The 19,356-nt window shown below is 41.0% G+C and overlaps 1 protein-coding gene across 5 annotated transcripts; it reads right to left on the bottom strand.

Annotated features, from left to right (window-relative positions):
- Positions 1-1,498: 1,498 nt before the first annotated feature.
- On the bottom strand, positions 1,499-19,154 carry ldb1a (LIM domain binding 1a). Of its 5 annotated transcripts, none has more exons than XM_028602724.1 (11): positions 18,962-19,154; positions 9,921-10,023; positions 9,192-9,236; positions 8,175-8,250; positions 7,225-7,327; positions 6,684-6,856; positions 6,459-6,581; positions 6,287-6,364; positions 6,035-6,158; positions 5,701-5,849; positions 1,499-3,808 (listed from the first exon to the last, which is right to left on the bottom strand). In XM_028602724.1, exons 1-11 carry the CDS (start codon positions 18,987-18,989, stop codon positions 3,755-3,757), a joined length of 1,056 nt encoding a protein of 351 aa, XP_028458525.1. In that variant the 5' UTR covers positions 18,990-19,154; the 3' UTR covers positions 1,499-3,754. The 5 variants fall into 5 exon arrangements, with proteins under 5 accessions (XP_028458525.1, XP_028458526.1, XP_028458522.1 ...); XM_028602725.1 differs by having other exon boundaries at positions 5,707-5,849; XM_028602721.1 differs by lacking the exon at positions 1,499-3,808 and adding an exon at positions 3,818-4,688.
- Positions 19,155-19,356: the final 202 nt, after the last annotated feature.

The raw sequence follows: 19,356 nt of genomic DNA, 5'->3' as shown, positions 1-19,356 counted from the left end.
GATGGAGATAGTGCTATTACTCCCCTATAACCTGCTTTTGCTGAGGCCCAACTTTGACGTGAGAGAAAAGAAACTCTTCTCATTCCTTTTATCAGTTTATGAAGTCTAGTTTGTCACTTTGGTCCACAATCTGCCAGGCATCGTGACACTGCCTTCTCTGTAACACATGAGAGAACACATTTTTACATGAAAAGGAACGTGATACTACAATAGGAATGAATCTTATTTCCCTTTGGTAATACATTAATGCAAATGAAGCAGAAGGAGTATACTGTACCCGTGTCTGTCCTCGTCTCTGGTTTTGTTTATCAAGTCCAAAGTCACTTGGCGATCCCCCATTCCTGGTTCACCTCAACCCAAAGTCTTCAATTATAGGCTGATCCTTTAATAGTCAAGTCAAGTCAAAGTTTATTTATACAGCACTATTTATACAGACAAGCTGACCAATGTGCTTTACAGAGCAATAGAATATCACACAACAGACAAAACAAGAAAAATTTAAGAACAAATTAAACACTATTAAAAGCAATTGAATAGAAGTGTGTTTTCAAGAGTGACTTGAAAACTGACAAGTTGCTTTAATCTGTTACCAAGAGAGCTCTTACAAAATGGCTTTGTAAAGATGTAATGTAAAGACTATCAAGGCCTTGCAAGTGCTGCCACTCAGTGATTGTTCTCAATGTCTTTATGATGTGGTTAAAAGTTCTAACAAAGCAAGTGTAACTTAAGTTGATATGATTTGATCCCACATGCAGATCCAAAGGTCAAGAATTAGCTTCCGTGCTTTAACATACTTGCTGGATCAAAAGGTACACATGTGAAGCCCATTATGTGCCTCTCTCTCTGAGCTTCAAAAAAATGTTCTTATCTAAAGTGTCAACACTCTTTTGTCTCCATTTTGTTCCAATGAGTTGCTTGTTTGATTCACCAACTTGGTAGGGAAAACAGACACCTAGTATTGCTATATCAGGTATTTACTACGTCCATTGCTATTGTCACAATTTCTGTCATTAGTTGTCCTTCCTCATTTCTAACCAACTAACATTCTACATTAGTACTTCCCTGCCAAGGATAAATAACTGATTTAAAAACAATGGCAAATAGGTCACAGGAATTGCATCCTTGATAATTTGGTGTATATTAACTCAGAAACAAGGGTTGCAGTGTCTTGCTCACATTCTACTTGCAACGTTTTCCATAAGAAAATTCAGTAAACTGTTCTTGGCACAGCTTGTCCATTTTGCATGGCAAGAAAAACTTTTTGGAACATGTTTTCATTGCAATAGCTGATTTTATGAACTTACTGAGGTCAGATTTACCAAAGCATATCTAATTGTTTATTACCGAAGAACATTTTAGTAATCGGTTTTACTTTACCCCACTTTTTCTCTGTTTTTGTGTGCTTATCCTGTTAGGATTAGTGCATGATTAAAAAAAATAATTTCACATCACAGTAACAAAGATTTCATCACCATAGATTAGTCCAATAAAAACAGAGTTTTCAGTGAAAATTCAATTTATTGATGCCATACATGAATTATCAATGACAGAAAACTGGCAAAAAATATATAGATATAAAAGCACCCGTATGGTGAGGTGCTACAGGAGCCAGCTATGGGTGAATGGCCATTTCAGCTCCATCTCACATATCACAAACCCTTATTCCCTAAATTATGTCAACTTGGGAAACACAGGGTGATGAAAAGTTCCCCTTAGATTCAATTCTGTCAGCCTGCTTAGTAGATAGACCACAAAAGTAGACTAGTGGTGCTAAAGACTCTGTGTGGTTTTACAGATGGCATATCCCGCAGATATAATAACGGAGAATTTCTGACAGGCTGCTCAGTCTGTCCTGGTGCTCTGGGAGACCCCTACTGGGCGAGTCTGCACATTACTTTAAAAATAGCTATCAGCTGTTGGGTGATGCTGAAGCCCACTAGTTAGGCAACACTTTACATCATATGTACGTAAACAGAAAACCCTGACACAGCAGCTAAAAGGTCAAGCCCAGTGAGTCTTTTTTTCCCCCTACGACAAGATTTAATGTCAATGGTCAGCAGCATATTACCATTAATGAAATATCCACTTTCCAGGTACAGATTTGAAATGTATCTGAAAAAACATCCATCACATACATTTCAAGACAAAAACCACAAAAATCATTGAAGGTTTAGGTAAATTTGATCAAAATGCACTAAAAGTTGCTCCATTGTGGAACATTCCCAGAATCAGAGGATGACTCGCCGTAAAATAGAGCAACTTTACAAAAATAAAAAAGGATGACTTTTCTCTGATTATTTATTGTTTTTTAGTGCATCCGATAGGTTTTCAGATAGACCAGGTACCTCCAAGAGCAGAAAATGGCCATCTCTTATATGACAACATACTTGACCATAGTGATAAACTGGCCAGAATGACCTGGGAGTGCCATGTCAAAAAACACAAGTATGGAATGACCTGTATTAGCATTAACTGACTCAGAAGCCCCAATAACTCCTCCATATATCATCATGAGTATAATACAGGTGGGTTGGACCTAAACAGAAATGTCAGTACATATAAAAATAAATACAGTTTGCTAAAATGAGGGCAAAATTCTTTTATCAGTGATTGTACTGTTAAAAATATCACATTTAAAAAGACTTAAGAGGGCTTTTCATCTCTTTACATTAGATTAAGTTTCTCATAATTCTAGGGAGGGATACGTTGAATAACTTTTACAGAAATGACTACCTAAAAATATACAAGCACAGACACAAACATGAGTAAAGCCAACAAAATGATTCGTCATAAAACATAAAACAGCACAGTGTAATCAATATCTAAAGAATCTTTACATGTAGCTCCTTGGTCTGCAGCTTTCTTAATCTTGATTAAAAACATTTCTGGGAAACTTAAGTTAATACAAAAGTCTTTTTTTCTTCTTATTTTACAATCCTGTCAAAACTTGTTTTTAAAATATTTTTGAGTAGCAAATTTGAGAAGTTTTCTGTTATGTTCTCTGAAGAGAGGACCCCCAGATAGAGATTCAAGACAAAGCAAACAGTTCTGCAATAACAAGTCAACAGATCCAAACCAGGCGCTGGATGTTAGTGGGGAAAATGCTTCCAGTGTGCTGCTTTGGACTCACATCAAACAAGATGGGAGTACAGTATTAAAACACTAGCCTAGTTCTCCCTTCTAGCACTGAAGCCAATGGACCTGATGACAGTGTGATGGCTGACACAGATAGGTGACATTATATTAAGCACAGACTTACATGGAAGTTATTACCATCACAATAAGAATGATCTAACAGCAATACGTATACATTAATATACTGCAGGTTTCAGATGTTTTACAATTCTTACATTAGCAATAATAGAAAAAAAAATACACTGTCAATTCATAAGAAAAATAGATTGGGAGTTAATAGTGGAAAACAGTGCAAAGAATAGTCTGGGGTGTTTTTGTTTGCTTGCTTGTCTGTTTAGTTTTTAGAAATTGTTTACAAAAATAAAAACAATTCAAAACAGGTCTAAAACATAGAAAATGAAAACACTTCTGTAGCATCTGGTGCTCTGGTCCAGACATGCTGCGTACCACCTCTCTCCAGTACCTCAATGTTTTATGCTGTAGGTGTAGGTGAGTGAGTGAGTATTTGAATGTGAGGATGTGTATATATGTAAGAGTGTGTGTGTGTGTGTGTGTGTGTGTGTGTGTGTACTGGTCTGGATGTGTGTGTGTGTGTGTTTAAGATTTAGCGTAGTGGTTCTCAACTCCGGTCCTCAAGCTCCGGCACTGTACAGGTTTTTGTTCCAACCAGGTCCTACAAAAACAAATAATTGAGTTTTTAAAAACCGAACGTTGAATTTTGATACTAAGAGTGCACACAGTTTTCTGCAGCCTGCAAAAAAATAAGTTAAATAAAAGCTAAGCATTTCTTCCCTGTGACATGAGCACAACAGAAACAACGGGGTGCGTCGTCAAGGAAAACGCACGCCTGAGAGACCCGAGGTTGGAACAAGAACCCACTGACATGGTCGCCATGGCGAGCACTCGGACAACAGGACAGGCCAACTTTGGCTCAAACACTGTGGTGAGCAATGATGGGGGGTAAAGACACATGCACACACGCCGCCACCCTCACCACACCTCTAAGAGGACTGACTGGAGCCGAGCAGACAAGGGCCAAGGCTGAGCACCACTGATCATGTGCAACAATGTGACGGAGCGAGAGGGATTCTGCTGACCCTGTCCTTTAAAAAGAGCTTTATCAGTCCATCAGCTATTGTTGCTATTGTCCCTTTCCCTAACCACTCTCCTTTCGTCTCGAAAAGAACATGACGGAACAAAACAAACAAAAATCAATTGAACTCAAGTGCCCGAGGCCACCCTCCCTGACTCCTTTCACTAGTGTGTTGGCTCAGGTGGATCCCAGTAGGATTTAAGCATTGAAAAAGGGGCTGGCTGGGACCTCAGCACTACTGGGACGACTGGGAGTTGTCATTCTTGCTCTCCTGACTGGAGGGAGCCTTGTTGTTCCAGGGCGACTGTGCCCCCAGCGCAGGCGAGCTGTTGAAACTGTCCTCATCCTCCAGGCCATTCGCCCCATCGAACTGCGTGTTCTCCAGCCGCGTGATCAGACGCTCGTCCTCGTCACCAAACTCCCCTCCCATCAGAGTGGGCTCTCCCACCATCATCACGTCCTAAAGGGGACAGCAAGGGCCGGTACATATTATCCCCATAATACAGGGGGGTGCGCGGAATGACTGGCTGCACGGACGAGTTGTAACTGTTGTTTCCTGCCTATGGTCTCTAACTTGGTTCAATTCCAGCATTACAAATTCATTTTTTCTAATGAAATGCATTATAATTGATACTTCAAGATAAGTTTTACGGACCAAGGGAGTATTAAAAACCTGAGGTATTCGTGTCCTCTCATTCTTAACCCAATCACAACAGGACAATGTGGTGTCTGGGCATCTACCCTCACAGTTCAGTAGTCCATGTGGCCCTGACTGCCTGCCGCTGTTCCAAGAACCAGGGTCAAGGGGCCCTCCCTACTGGCCAGCAGTGGGCATCCCTGATCCTTGAGTGCTGCATCAGGGGAGGGGAGGGGAGGGGGGGGGTTCATTCCACCTCGGGTCTCGTTCGCTCAATCAAGCAACCAAATAAGCAAAGACAGCAGTGCTGTGTGAATCATGTGCTCTGATAGACTTAGTGTTGATACACTGGATTTAGAGAGAAAACCTAATTGTCACACTGGAAATCAGAGCAAGGTAACCCTACCCCATGGCCCCAAATATTTTGAACATTACATAGTAATGGAGGTCACTAGTACCTCATCTAAATAAACCCATTAACCTGTGGCCCCAGAAGACCAGGGACTGCCCATCACTGGTTCACATCAGGGGGTCTACTAAGTAAATCTACTCATCCTCAAAATAATTAAATAGAGCAAGCCATATTCCCCCTATCACACCTGAATTCAAACCCCACCTCCAGAAGTCACCCTATGCTATCCCGCTGCTACACCTCCTCCTTAAAAACACACCAACAACCCCAGCTACCAACCCCTACAAAAAAAAAAAAAAAAAAAAAACACTTTCTACCTGCTTGCCTTTCTCTCCAACCCATCCACCCTCTGTCTTATCCTCCAATACCTTGCTCAGCTGAACTTGGAGGTGCAGATAGAGGAGAAGTAGATGCAATGCTTACAGGTACCTGGCTGGAGAGTGAAAAGCTGTTGGCTGGACTCTTCTTTTTGCTGTTGCTGTTGTTATTGCTGCCACCGCCAGAGCTCACGGTGCTTCCACCGGACACCTTCCTTTTCCGCCGCTTGTTTGGAGCTTGTCTGGCTGGCTCAGCTGCAAGTAGACAAAGTGAAGAGGTGTTTCATAAGAACATATTTAAGTCTCTGTACAGCTGTTGTTATTAGGCCTGTTGCAGATTAACGACTTTAAGGCAATTGCAACTGGATTAGTTTGTGGGTACTTCACAGCTTAATGAATGGAAGGGCAACACTGCCATAACTGCGGTGTGTGTGCGTTACCTGGAGGTGCTACCATTCTTTGCCACTTTTGGAAGAGGCAGGTCTTCAGGCAGTCTCTGGGGCTCAAGCTATACGTCTTATGCCTTGACATCAACTCTTGCATGGGCTCCAATATCACACATAGCTTTAGGGAAAATAAAAAGAGGAACCAAACAGACATGAGAGTATTAACATGTTATTGCAAGTGTAGTTTAGCTTAATTCAATGATTGATCAAAAGAAGAATAAGATCAACATAAGGAGATTTGCTTACACGGAGGTAGTTGAGCGTGGAGTTGGATAGCCCACATCTGGTGATATTTTTAGCCAGCTGATCGAGCATTTGGGGATCCTGCATGATTGGGTTGAAAAGATGAGATGCTTAAGTGCATGTACAGTATGTGCATTTGAGTGTGAGTGTGTGGTTGTTTGAGTCTGGAACGCACATGCATAGCCAAAATGCTCCTTGGTAGGACCTCTCGGTGTTGTCTGATGCTGAAGTGCCACGTCTTGATCCTCATCATGTCATCAAACATGAACTCTAGGTACAGGCGGCCCTCCACACACACCTTATCCACAGGAGAGAAATAGAATGTTAGAGGTTACCGCACCAGGAACAGAAAGATAAGAGAAGGCTGTACATTGTTCATCCAGTGGGACATTAACAGTACCTGTGTGAACATAGGTTTGCCGTTCTGGGTCACCATGGTGCACTGGTCACAGTCGAGAGACACAAAGTTACTGTGGAAGGACTCCTTTGGGTGTTTCAACACATAGAACAACTCCGTGGCGCCCCCCTCAAAAATACTTCGAAAGTATCGCGGAATCAACGTCCTGCCGATTGCTGCACACATAAATGATAACTTTGTCAAAACCTTGTCAATCAAATGAATACACGTAGAGAGGGTGTGTGGTTATAGTAGTACAAAATCTGACACAGACATGAAAATAATCAAATTAAAAATAGAGCAGAAAGGATATACATAATGCTACTAACAGATATGCCAATCTTTATCTTGATGAATGATGATCAAATTTCTCAGATAAATTTAAAAGATATATGAAACAACAAAAAAAAACATTTAAAGATGAGATGTAAATTGTATACCATACATTACTAACATAAAAATAGTTTCACCGTCTTAACATTTACAATTAGAACCTGAAAATACAAATAAACATTAGCATTTCCTTTTTTCTTTTTATTCTTACTGTATCGTTTTGGTCCATCTTCCAGACAGAATGTGATGGTGAGCATGGCGTCATCCTCAAAGAACTCTGTGGTGAAGGCATCCCACCAGAGATTGTCACAATCCTGAAAGCAGAGGAAGAACCATTACTCTCAATTACCATTACTCTCAATTCTCATTCCTTAAACTCTGCAAGCATAACTAGGCACGTTGCAAATCATCTCAAATCACAACATAGCATTCAAGTCCAATACAGGACGAGGAAATAAATGCTATTATATTCTCCAGTTAAAGTGTTTACTATAAAGAGATGAGGAAGTTGCATAAGAATGAATAAACAATGAACACTCAAAAAGAAGAAATTCTTGTTTCCTCAAATTTATCACTTGTACAATCCCTAAACTCTTCTTCCGTATAATCTGTATTGATTATATATTATGTAAAACACTGGATGTTTGAAAATCAAGTGAGATCAGATATGCATGCTTCATCATAGTCACGGAAGGGCTCTAAAAGATGAGCAGATGAATACATATTTTGTTGGTGTAGCGAAGAAGCAAAAACTGTTGGATTCCTAAATAAGGCATGCTGCGATTCAGACATTGGGCGTTTTGTTGGACTTAATTGTAGTTTAAATCTTGTATATGTAAAAGTGTGCAGACTGACAGCCACATAAAAAGCATTGCTCGTAACAGCTCAGGCATATAAACAGTTGGCACTCCAATTACGTTTTAGCCAGGTTGATCAGATAATCCTATTAAGAGCCTGAATGTAAATTAAGTCAGTGCATTCTCAGGCTTAATTTCCCACAAAATCCCTAGCATGGTTAGATACACAGACAGCAGTTGGGAAGGAAAATCTGAAAACACAGCAACAGTAAGTAGTTTACAGGAGCTGCAGAATGTAACGGTGTTTTTGTGCCGCATGTTGAGTTCTTATTACTCTCTGTATGAATGATGAAGTGACTCTCACCTCTGTCCAATTCTGTAGCCTTTTGTTCAGCTCATATATCCGGTAATCTGTCTGGTTCCCATACGGTGTGGGTCTCCTAAAACAGAAAACAAGGGGATTCAACACTGTAGTTCAAGCTGCTTTAGTGGCTTTTCCACACCCATAGTGCAAACAAATGACATAAGCTATGAGCAAGTTAAGTACAGGCAAATTGAATGCCTATGTGCTTCTAAATGTATGGAGTAGAGGGTATAAAGGCTATATAAAATTAGTTCTGAGCTGGGACAAACCACAACTGTTTGTTCACTATGCAAGCATCAGTCAGTGTGTTTGCATGCACAGCAGTAACCGGGGTGAATAACCGGGTTATGCCAGCTCTCCTCGTCGACATGAGCGGGAAGAGTGGCAGAGTAACTCTACCTCTGGTACAGTAGGTGGCGATCTGCCAACGCAGACTGTTTTTTTTCTTCCGGTTGACCTATGTCACTGACAACTTGTTCAGCTAGTTATATCAGTAACCTTAGACTGTGTCAGGTGGAATTAGCAAGCTAACTTTGTTAGCTAACTAACATTAACGTTAGCCAGCGGCCGCAGCTTAGGCGCTTGATCCCTCTACTTTTTTGCCGAGACGCAACGTTGACAGCCCTCCCTAGCCATCTCCCGATATCCACTGCTGCCTCAGCGGTGAGTAAAACATTTGGGCCGTAGGCTCCATGCTGCCGATGGCCCGCTAATTCGGGCATCGCTCACCGACTCACAGCACTGACGGATTATTTCCGGTACAAAAACCATTCCAGCTGAGTGGGGAGGGGCAGTTGAAGCATGCGCAGATGCTTAAACCAATAATAGGTGTATAAGACAAGGTGTATACATGGAGGAATACCCTGGTTACTGAAGGAGTTCTCTACCTCTGTTAACTGGGTTATTAGAACTCCGGTTATTTAACCGGAGTAAGGTGTTTACATGACGTTTGAGACATCAGGGTATTTCCTTAACCCAAATATAATAGTTTTTTTAAACTGCATGTACTGTACTCACCCCATTCCAGGCTCCATGTATGATGGGGGGTACATGGGTGTAGGCCTAGGAGGAACAAAAAAATATAAACATCAGCAATAATTTTTTAATAAACATAAGTAACATTAAGAATGTGTGTTTCAGTACTATATGTATCATATGACATGACCTCTGAACCTTGATCTCAGGGTTAGGTTTCAAGGCTATCAGAGCGTTTACATAATAATCCACATTACAATATAGAACAGAGATGTATAGAAAAGCACTTGCAACAAAAAAGTATACATGTAATATACTTTAAAAAGTAAAGAGAGCCACACTGCATTAGTGTAACATCCAACTTTGTCTGCCACTTTTAATTAGGGTGAATGAATGAATGAATTCTTTATTTTTGCTTTATTAGACCACATTTAAAACCAATTGGCTTCGGTGTGGTCAACTCTCTCGATTTTATTCCAATATCACTATTAAAGATGGGGTGATCAAACATTCCAATTGGAAAAATATGCAAACACATAAGTCGTAAAATATTAGACGTAGATTACTATTTATAAAAAAACCATCAGCATCTAAAAAATATGTTGTATTCTTCAGTAAATCATATTTGTCAAGACAACAATGATCAAAACTAACAGCTTGCAAGAAGTAAAAAAGGAGACATTGAAATCATGTTAAAAAGGCGCCTTAGTTTTAGACATATTTTCCTTTTAACAGAAACTCTTGTGTCATGACAGTATAACCCAGACCTACCCAACATCTCTGTCCAGCATAGCGCCTGGATGGAAGGGGGGAAAGCTGCCGCCGTTGGGGGGTTCCTTAGGAGAGTACAGCTTGAATGACTTTGACGAACAGCCTGCACCCAAGCACACAGCAGAGGAGGAGAAAAAAGGGCAGAGATTTAGAGGAGATTTAGATTACTTTAGATTTAGCTCATTTAAATCACAGCATCATCTAAGTAATCCAATGCTGGATGATTTTGTTGAGATTTACTCAAATAAAAACACACGCTGCCAAAACAATTTCCTGCTGCTTTCATTATCTAATGCATCTTCAATCTTGTAAATGGAAAAGAAAAAATCACAAGGAGGAAAAAAAGAAGAAGCCATATTTATTAGCCTGCAGAAATGTGAGAAAACAATGGGTGAAATGGGGGGAAGGAGATACAAGCAGATGAGATGGTCCGGCATGTTCTTTGTGTTCTTGTACCATCCATACAATTATAGAGAACCCTCTTTTCTGCATACAGCCCCATATGATCCTAACCATGCCTCTGCTGTGTGTGTCCCTCTAGTTGCCTCTTCTACCCATCCCCCCCTCCCTTTCACTACCCCAGCTGTTGTTAACCCTTGTCTGTCCATATAAGGCATTCATGCTCAAACCATCAGGGCTCTGAGAAAACATCTATTCTGTATCTCTACTCAAGAAGGAGACCTACTGGACTACTACTGCTTGTAATTACTGTAGGTCTGACCAAAAAAATTTGCATACTAGTGGCTGACCGGGATGTTGAGAAAAATAACCCCTGGAAATCCCAGACTGGCCAGTCACAACCACACTACAGCTTCACTACTTTCTAGGACATAAGGAGAAAAATGTGATACTAACATGGCAATGTTGAGATCATAAAGAGTCTTAACTGTTCCTGTATTTGCCCCCTGATAATACTGTTAATGCTGGCCCTGCTTGTAAATCCGATATTCCCAACAGGCAACTGAAGGCTGTTTAATTTGTGACTATGTCACAATTGATGCACAACACTCAAACTATCAGCTAGGCATATACATGATGATTGTACCAAATCAAAACCAGCAGAGGGACAAAGAATCAACATGGGCCACTCTGATAGAGGATCGATAGCTTTATCTTTTAATCGTTTCACATCACTTTTGGTGAATTAAATGGATACCCCACAGGTAGACTACTCTACAAATGGTGATGTCAAGACAAATAGAAATGGAGGGGCTATGGCATGAGTTGGGGTTAAGTATGCCTGTGTGAACTGTGCTCTGTCTTCGCTCCTTGAACAACTACAACTCCTTCATCTCTCTCATTCTTTACTCCCTTGATTCAGTATACCCGAAAGAGTCATGGCAGGTCATCTTCTCCTCCCCATTACTATATGGGTGAACCTGTTCAGGAATAGCAAACAATGGTTCTCTATGAATTACCGCTGACCTATAGAACCCCCCCTCTCCCCCCACCAGTCCCAGACAGCATTCAACCACTTATGAAGTCTTTGTTGAATCTGATACACATTGTGTCAAAACACAAATTCCAATGCAACAAATTAGTCGTATTTTCTCCGATATATAACGCCTCTACATTGAGAAACATACATTCTGCACAAATGCTGACAGTTTATTATCACCTTATATAAACACCAACACGCACCCTAAGAAACAGGTCCTGTCGACAGAGATAAACCTATCTACAGCCTCTACGGATTATAGGACCCCAATCTAACAGAAAAATCTATAATGACAATTTCACGAGCCAGATATAACGTCTTGCCAGTCAGCATAATTTAATATAAGATAAGATGAGAGATCATGATGCATAATCACTCTAACAAAGGTTAGCTTTAAAGTGAGAATTTAGTGCATTTCAATCCGCCCAAACTGTTCATTGCAAACAATAGAGCTGCATCCAGAGGCTGGCCCTAAGCCAATAACACATCCAAAGCAATGTGCTTAGAAGGCAAACATACTTGCACTGTTTGCTGGTGTAAATGTATTGCTCTCGGTCTGTGGAAATGCACAGTCGACATTAACAAAAGACGAAGGCCGGTAACGTTATCACTTTAACACACGCGACCAGACGTACACTGAACTGCAGGCCGCATTCATTAACCGTTTGCAGAGGAAGGATGCCATTGCTAAGCTATTAACCTAGCTGCTAAACTAACGTTACCGCTATCACCGCCACACACTTAGCTATAATTCCCCGTGCTTGTTTACAAGCAGTTTCAGCGGTTTATTGGGAACCAGTGTTGCTGCCAAAGTAGTGAGGCTGTAAGTTTGAGTTACCTGCAGAGAAACGTCCACCGATACGCGGTGTTGCTCAACACCTCTGCTCGGTGTTTCTAGCCAGCTAGCCTCGCTGCTAGCCGGAGCGACTGGATGGTGAAAACTCCAGCTCCCGGTCGTTGATAATGTAACCTTAGTCCTACAATCACAAACAAGACGAATAGCGACTGAAAGTACAACACTCCAGTTAGTTGCCCTGGTTCCTGTCAATTAGCAATCCCCGACTAAATGTTTTAAATGTCATTTGTTTGGGGGATGGTGCTATCTTATCTACTACTACTATAGGACCCTTTGTTCCTGCCAGCCGAGACACGAAAAAAACAAAGGCCCCGCCTCCTCCAGGCTCCCCCGCCCATCCCATAACAGGCCCGGGACAAAACACAGACCTGCCTCCCTGACAGCCATGCATGCAGGGACCCTAATTTGTCTTGTCCAGGACTCATACGTATCATTGGTCCCCACCCCAGAGTGGTACAAGGTTGGTTCACTTGAGAGGTACAGTTATTACGAATGGAATAAAGAATCTTATTCCACCGTCTGGCAGCATCATATATTATGTATGAGCTCAGCTTGCTCCAGCTCTTCCTTGAAGCTATATGATGTTTACACTGTGTCAATTGGCTTTATGTTTGTATCACTTTACTATTCTATCAAATGGAAGTTTTATTGAAATGTGCATAAATGTATACACATGTCCACATAATTCACTCAGGACCTATTAGGTATGGAAACTTTGGGGACTATAATGTAGAAGTTTTGAACAATTTTTGGCTGGGAGTTTGTAATGTGTGACCAACTGGCAGATAAGAGATTAAGTTTACAGTGTTTCTTGTTGCAAGTCTTAGACATATATGATGCCCTCAGATTCATAATAAACCATACCATAAACATATGAAAAAGATACTATCAACATACTATAACAAAGACTATAACCAAATATGTAAAATATAGCTGTTTTAAAATTGGAAGCTGTACAGTTGTGTGCAGGATGTGCAAAAATATTAACATTATATCAACACATTTAATGAGGAATAATAGATGCCAGTGCAATGGAAACTATATTCATTCATATTTTTTGCAGGGTTATATCCTGTGAAACTGCAGTATTTGAGAATGTTTTTCCAACCTGGTGCTTTTATAAAACCTTTGTATGGTGGGGGCATTGAAACCTCATTCAGTCATAATAATCATTCATGAGGAATAAAGTGATAGGGAATTTTTTTTACTAGGGCTGCTGGAACACTGAACTAGCACTGACAAAACAAATGACAGTGATTCAGACGTTTTGTTTAGCAAATCTGCGACAAAGACTAGTTACTTAAACAGGCTGTTTCAAGCCAACTTTGTAAAGGCTTATGAAAAATGATTGACTTGACGGATGACTCAAATCCTTTAGACCACAGTCCTGAGCCCCAGATTATGTAAGGGTATAATCTGCAGCCTCACTTTTAATCAATAACCACTCTAATGTTTACAAGCAATATATTTGAAGCCTGGAAAACCTTTTGTGGTCTCAGAGTGCATTTAAAGCTCAATTTGTTGAGTCTTTCACTTGAGCTGCCAGTCAATTTGTAGAATTGTATAAACCAGGAGAGCAGATGAGAGAAGCGAAGCAATGCATTTCATTGAGAAAGTAAACACATCTGACCCACACCAGTCAGATACTGCATAAACACCACATCAAGCAGATACACAGCATCATTTGTAGGTTGTGTTCAGTGTTCAGACTGGAGGGGAGTGCCACAAAAATATCTGGTGTGAACTGTGGGCTACATCATTGGTTACATTTTGGAAAACGATGCACCTCAAAACCTCTTTCTCTAGAGAAGTGACTGTGTAGTTATACCAGAAAATCAATTATTAAACAGCTGCAGGGGGAATAAAAGAAAGACTAAAGCCTTTTGTTGTAACATAAGACCAGATCCAGGATCTCTTGTTGAAAACAATGATTCCTCAGCCTGCTTTCTGTTCAGTGTTGATGGACTGGCACAAGAAGAGATGTGACAGAACAGCATCTCCCTCTGCTGGCAAATGCTGCAAACATACTCATGTTTCACAATAGAAAAGAGTAGAATACAGTAAAATGATCTTTTTCCAGCAGTTTATACTGTACACTAACATTTAAAAAAAAATAAAAACTATAAAATCTCTCATTTATATCATTTAGTTATGATACATGATTATAACAATAACTTTTGCATGCACAATACTGCTTATATTTTAAGACTTAGGCATCTAAAGGAAGTCTGCATTATTTGCATTATCATTACAGAAAACAAATAAAGATGGGCCAAATGGAAATGAGGATCATACGACACAAAATATGGGATATTGCATACAGTACATACATTACTGTTGGAGTGTTTCAGTCCTGACAATTGGATCCTATTTCATCTGTATTCACTAAGAGTCACATTTAGTACACACATACACACAGAGTACCTGGCAAGTAGGACTGGCAGGCAGTGATCACATTAAATGGCAGTCATATACACAAGAACTAAGTCCTATTTTAGTCCCTGGAAAACTGGTCTTGTACTACACACGATCTCTTGTATTTATAGATCCCTAGCTCCTAAGACCACATTGCATGTGCTATTTTATGCAGAGGTGGACTGCATAGCAGCATTCACACTGAAATGCCTTACACGCACTTTCATGGCACATAATAATGTGATCTATAATACAGAAAAATATCAAATAGATTGGTCCATTACTCAGACATCCTTACAGTTAGTTTTTTCTTTTCTTTTTTCAGTTGAGTAGAACTGAGGTGAGCTGTAAACAAGTCTAAACTGACTCCACACAGGCCATACACCATACACGTGGAAACATGCTTTGAATGCATTTTTCGAAATCTTCCAACGTATTGTGTCTTGTGACAGAGAGTGAAGCAGTAGTAAGGAAATCTGAAGAGAGCCGGATGAACTGCACATTCAGACTCCTGTTGCTGCTTTTTCTAGACACCACAGTGAAAGCACAAACCTGTCAGGGAAGCTAATGTGACACCTGACTGGTAGTGATAGCAACAAAGGCAGCAGACAGAACTAACACAGACTGCACCCAAAGGACACAACTGTGGCTTGACAGGAGGAAGTCAAACAGCATGTGTTGAAGATAAAGAAGGATAATAAAAGAAAGCTAGTATGTGAATGTCTGTGTGAAGGTTGGTGTTGTAGACACTGCAACAGAGGTCACTGATCTGAATTTAGGCAGAATTAGTCTGTTGTTGACAGACAGGCTTTGGTGCAGCTTGGTCATTTTTACGGCTTCTGTTGTTGTGCCAACATCCAAGGAATGAAATGATGTGGCCTGAAATAAATATCAAACCCAAATGTACTACTAAAATGTGTTATTAAAAAAATGAAAATCCACCATAAAATATAACTTACACTTCTTATAATACTGCACAACTCCATTTTAATGTTGGTTCTTAAACTGAACAATAGAAAAACAGACAGCACAAAATTATTTAAAGAGCACCTGAATTTACTGGAATATGGGCACTTTATCTAATTGACAACATTAGGCCCAGAATACTTTAATTTAATGTCCCATTACAAATTATATAAGCCTGATGAGTCAGTCGCTTATTCCAAGTAAATGGACCAACTCTACCAAGTCCTCCAATTTCTGACATCAGTTTAGAAAAACATTTGTTAGGCTTTACTGTCCAAAGAACAAAAAACATTTGGATGTACAGCAGAAATCCCTTAATAGCTAAAATATCAATATTCGCCTTGATTTGCATACACTTTATCACATCTAGTCTGTTCAATTCATCTTTGACACCAACCAGATCAAGCAGGCTGTTTACTTCAATACATTCATAAAGTCTTGTGCAAAAAATAAACATATCTAGTAGATGGTTTGTATGCTAAATTTACACGACAGTCACACTTTCAAATACACAGGTGGCACAGAGATTCAACACAAAGCTTTCAAATAACACCTTTTGTTTTCAGCATAGCTTTGTTTCAATCGGAGCACTGTTACCATCACCTTCTACCTCAGTACCAAACCTGCTTTCATGTTTTAAAGACTCTGCGGCTTGCACATCTTTGATAGAAAATCATTTTTCCCTTCCCACACATTCTCCCTATCCTCCCCCTCCTCCCGACTGTGGCACATGCCAGCTTTCCTCTGCCATCCTGTCGGCCTGCAGCAGATGTGACATCACTATAGCACGTCTCCAATCTGCACCCCCCCATCTCTCTGACTCCCAGCATCTCTGTCTCCCACGCATTCCTTCTTTCTCTCTGCCTCTGCACACACAGCCATTTTGATGTAGCAAACAAGATCTGAGAGACTCACTAGGGTAGAGAGAGGAAGGGACGAGGAGAAGAGAAGAAGTAAAGAATTGAGGAGGGGAAAAAAAGAGGCATAGGCTTTCAGCGCAGTGAGATAAAGCTGAGGCAGTCTTGTTGTTGTGTAACGGTAATCAAAAAAGCCCTGGCTGTTTGGCTGCCATCTTGGCTCTGCTTTAAGTCACTTTTCTCCAATCAGGAGCCATGTGACTTTCTGCATGAGGTAACACCACTGTTACTGCAAAAAGGCAGTGAAGGAGGGATGAGGGAGTGACAGAGAGGGAGAGAGGGAGAGGGGGGGGGAGAGTGAGATGAGGAAGGCAAAAATGGGAGGGGGGGTTAGAGTGAGATGGGTGAGAGATGGAGAGAGTAGTGAGCAAAGGGGAGCGCATGCTTGAGTGCATGTGAGAATGGAGGGGAGAGAGGGGGGTATCTTCAGCTCACAGGCAATCTATTTTTACCATTTAGTCTGAACAAAGGATGTGATTGGCTCCACTGTGTTAGGACGGATCTCCTTCATGCCGGGAACAAAGCCTTAAAAAGGCTGATTCACAGCAAAGTCACAACAACAGCAGGATGTCACAGGGTTGTCAATGAACTAGACAGACAGGAGGAGTCTGTTTAGTATTATGGCTCACATTCTGTCACATGCAAATACGCTCAGTTCAGATCCCTTTATTCTATAATGCTTTAACCCAATAACAAAATAAAGACAAATGGGACCCGATGAAAATAGAAAGTGGTGTAGAATAAGAGAGGATTTGTTTTTCCAATGCAGATTCACACACAAAGGATGGGGAGGATCTTCCATCCACCATTGTACAAGAATGTAAACAAACCAGCATTCAAATATAATGATTTACAGCGCACGCACAGCGAGGAAGAGAGAAATTGTTGATCAATGTTGCCCTGTGGTTATCTGACAGATCCACCAGCCTAAACTTGTTTGAGCAGGCTCCTTGTGAAGATGTATGTGTGTGTGCGAGTGTACGTGCATGCTGTACATGTGCACACATTTCCTGCATGTGTAAACCTGTGAGTGTTTGAATGTTGGCGCACACAACATGCACATGGCAGATCTCTCTGGTTCGGCCTCTTTCTCCGTGCATACATAAAAAAACATGTGGATGTCATTAAAAGTTTCTGCTCCAGAGTTAAGTCTATCATCAGAGAGAGCAAAGGAGGCAGATATTCTGGAAAACTACAGGAGAGAGCGAGTAAGCGAGCTAGTAGAGAAAAGATCTGAGGAAGAACATCAAGCAGAGGCCTCTCTAATATTATTCCATCTGATAGGCAACTACCAATGTATCAGAGCAGCCCCATTAAAATGATACTGACACCCTAATTCAATTTCCCCTCTCTGAGATCCCCCTGAGCAGATGCTACGATTCAATTTTCTATCTGGTACTTGCTCCCTTGTGCTGCACAGACTCCGTCCCCTAGCACTGTGAGGCTTTCACTGTGCACAAGGCAACCGTCTCTGTAGCCCGCCTGCTCTCACTGTGGTGAAATTGCTCCAAAGTCATACAGAATCAAACACTCTATGGGAGAGAACCGATTATAAGATCTTCTTGATAAAATTTGCTACATTTTGCTTGCCAAAGACTGACGTGTGAAGACAAACTAGGACAGTACTAGATTTCCTGCCTCTTGCTCTGACACAGTAGCACAAGAGCAGAGTGTGGATACTGAGTAACCAATAAGACACCATAATATATTATGTAACCTTAATTTAAAGCTCAAGAATGTTGGTTTCAGGAAAAGCCAAGCCAAGCGTAACAACTGCATTAAAAAACTAAAATATGCAGGAATGCAAAGTCACAATCACGAAGAGCTGCCTAATATCCAAACAGCAGCTTAACTCCAAGCTAATTTAACTCTTTGTTAAAACTTCTTAAGTACCATCATCAAGAAAGACCGTCTTTAAACCATTTTGCAGTGAGTAAAGTACTTTTGACTCATTCAATTTTGCCCCATGGGACAAATATGAAAAACAGTTTGTGTTACAGTAAGCAGTGGTTTCCAACAACTCGATACATATAAGAGCACAAATAATGACCTATAGTGGCTAGATAAAGTGGAGAAAAGGAGTGAAAAGAACCAGCAAGTAAAGTATTATTGATATCTCAGTGTCTCTGTACGTGGCAAAACTCAAAGAGCCATTGATCTGCTGCACAGCAAGCTAGCGTGACTGAGAGGGTCTGCTGAACAACTCAATCCTAAAGCGTGGTAGCCTCAGTCTATAACCTTGTTTTAGGACATGTGTTGAGAGTGTAGCATGGCTTCACAAACACACACGCGCATGCACACACAAACTCTCTCACACACACACACAGCTTGATGCTGGCCCTAGGCGGCTTTGCAGCACTTTTACATAAGTCATCTTTCTGACAGCACCACTGAGCACAGAGACGGAGGAGGAAAACGGGAGAAAGAAGGAGAAAGAGTAGGCACTCACCGGGACAAGCACAACCTCCAACAGACATCTTCTCACATGTTGGGCTCTGCTCTGAACGAAACAGCTGCACTCAGTCCACACGCTGCTCGCATGGGCTAACTCTGAGGAAAAACAACACAGACAGAGGGCTGGAGAGATTAGAGGGAGTGGTACAAAGCAGGGCATGTACACAACACAACTACACTCCTCTCTCTGTCAGAGGCAGGAAGTTGGCAGTTGTGCTCTAGCTGCATCATTAATAGGCATATTGCAACACAAATGGGAGGGAAAATGAGAGAGTAGTGAAATAGAAAGAAAGAGCCTTTACATAATGTGGGACTGGAGTAAGTAATATGGAATGGAGCAAGGGACTGTGTGTTTGTGCATTTGTTTGTGAAAGGGAACATGCAAGAGGG

This window comes from Perca flavescens, chromosome 17, assembly GCF_004354835.1.
Source record: "Perca flavescens isolate YP-PL-M2 chromosome 17, PFLA_1.0, whole genome shotgun sequence".
NCBI classification, from domain to species: Eukaryota; Metazoa; Chordata; class Actinopteri; order Perciformes; family Percidae; genus Perca; species Perca flavescens.
This window is presented reverse-complemented; position numbering and strand designations above follow the sequence as displayed.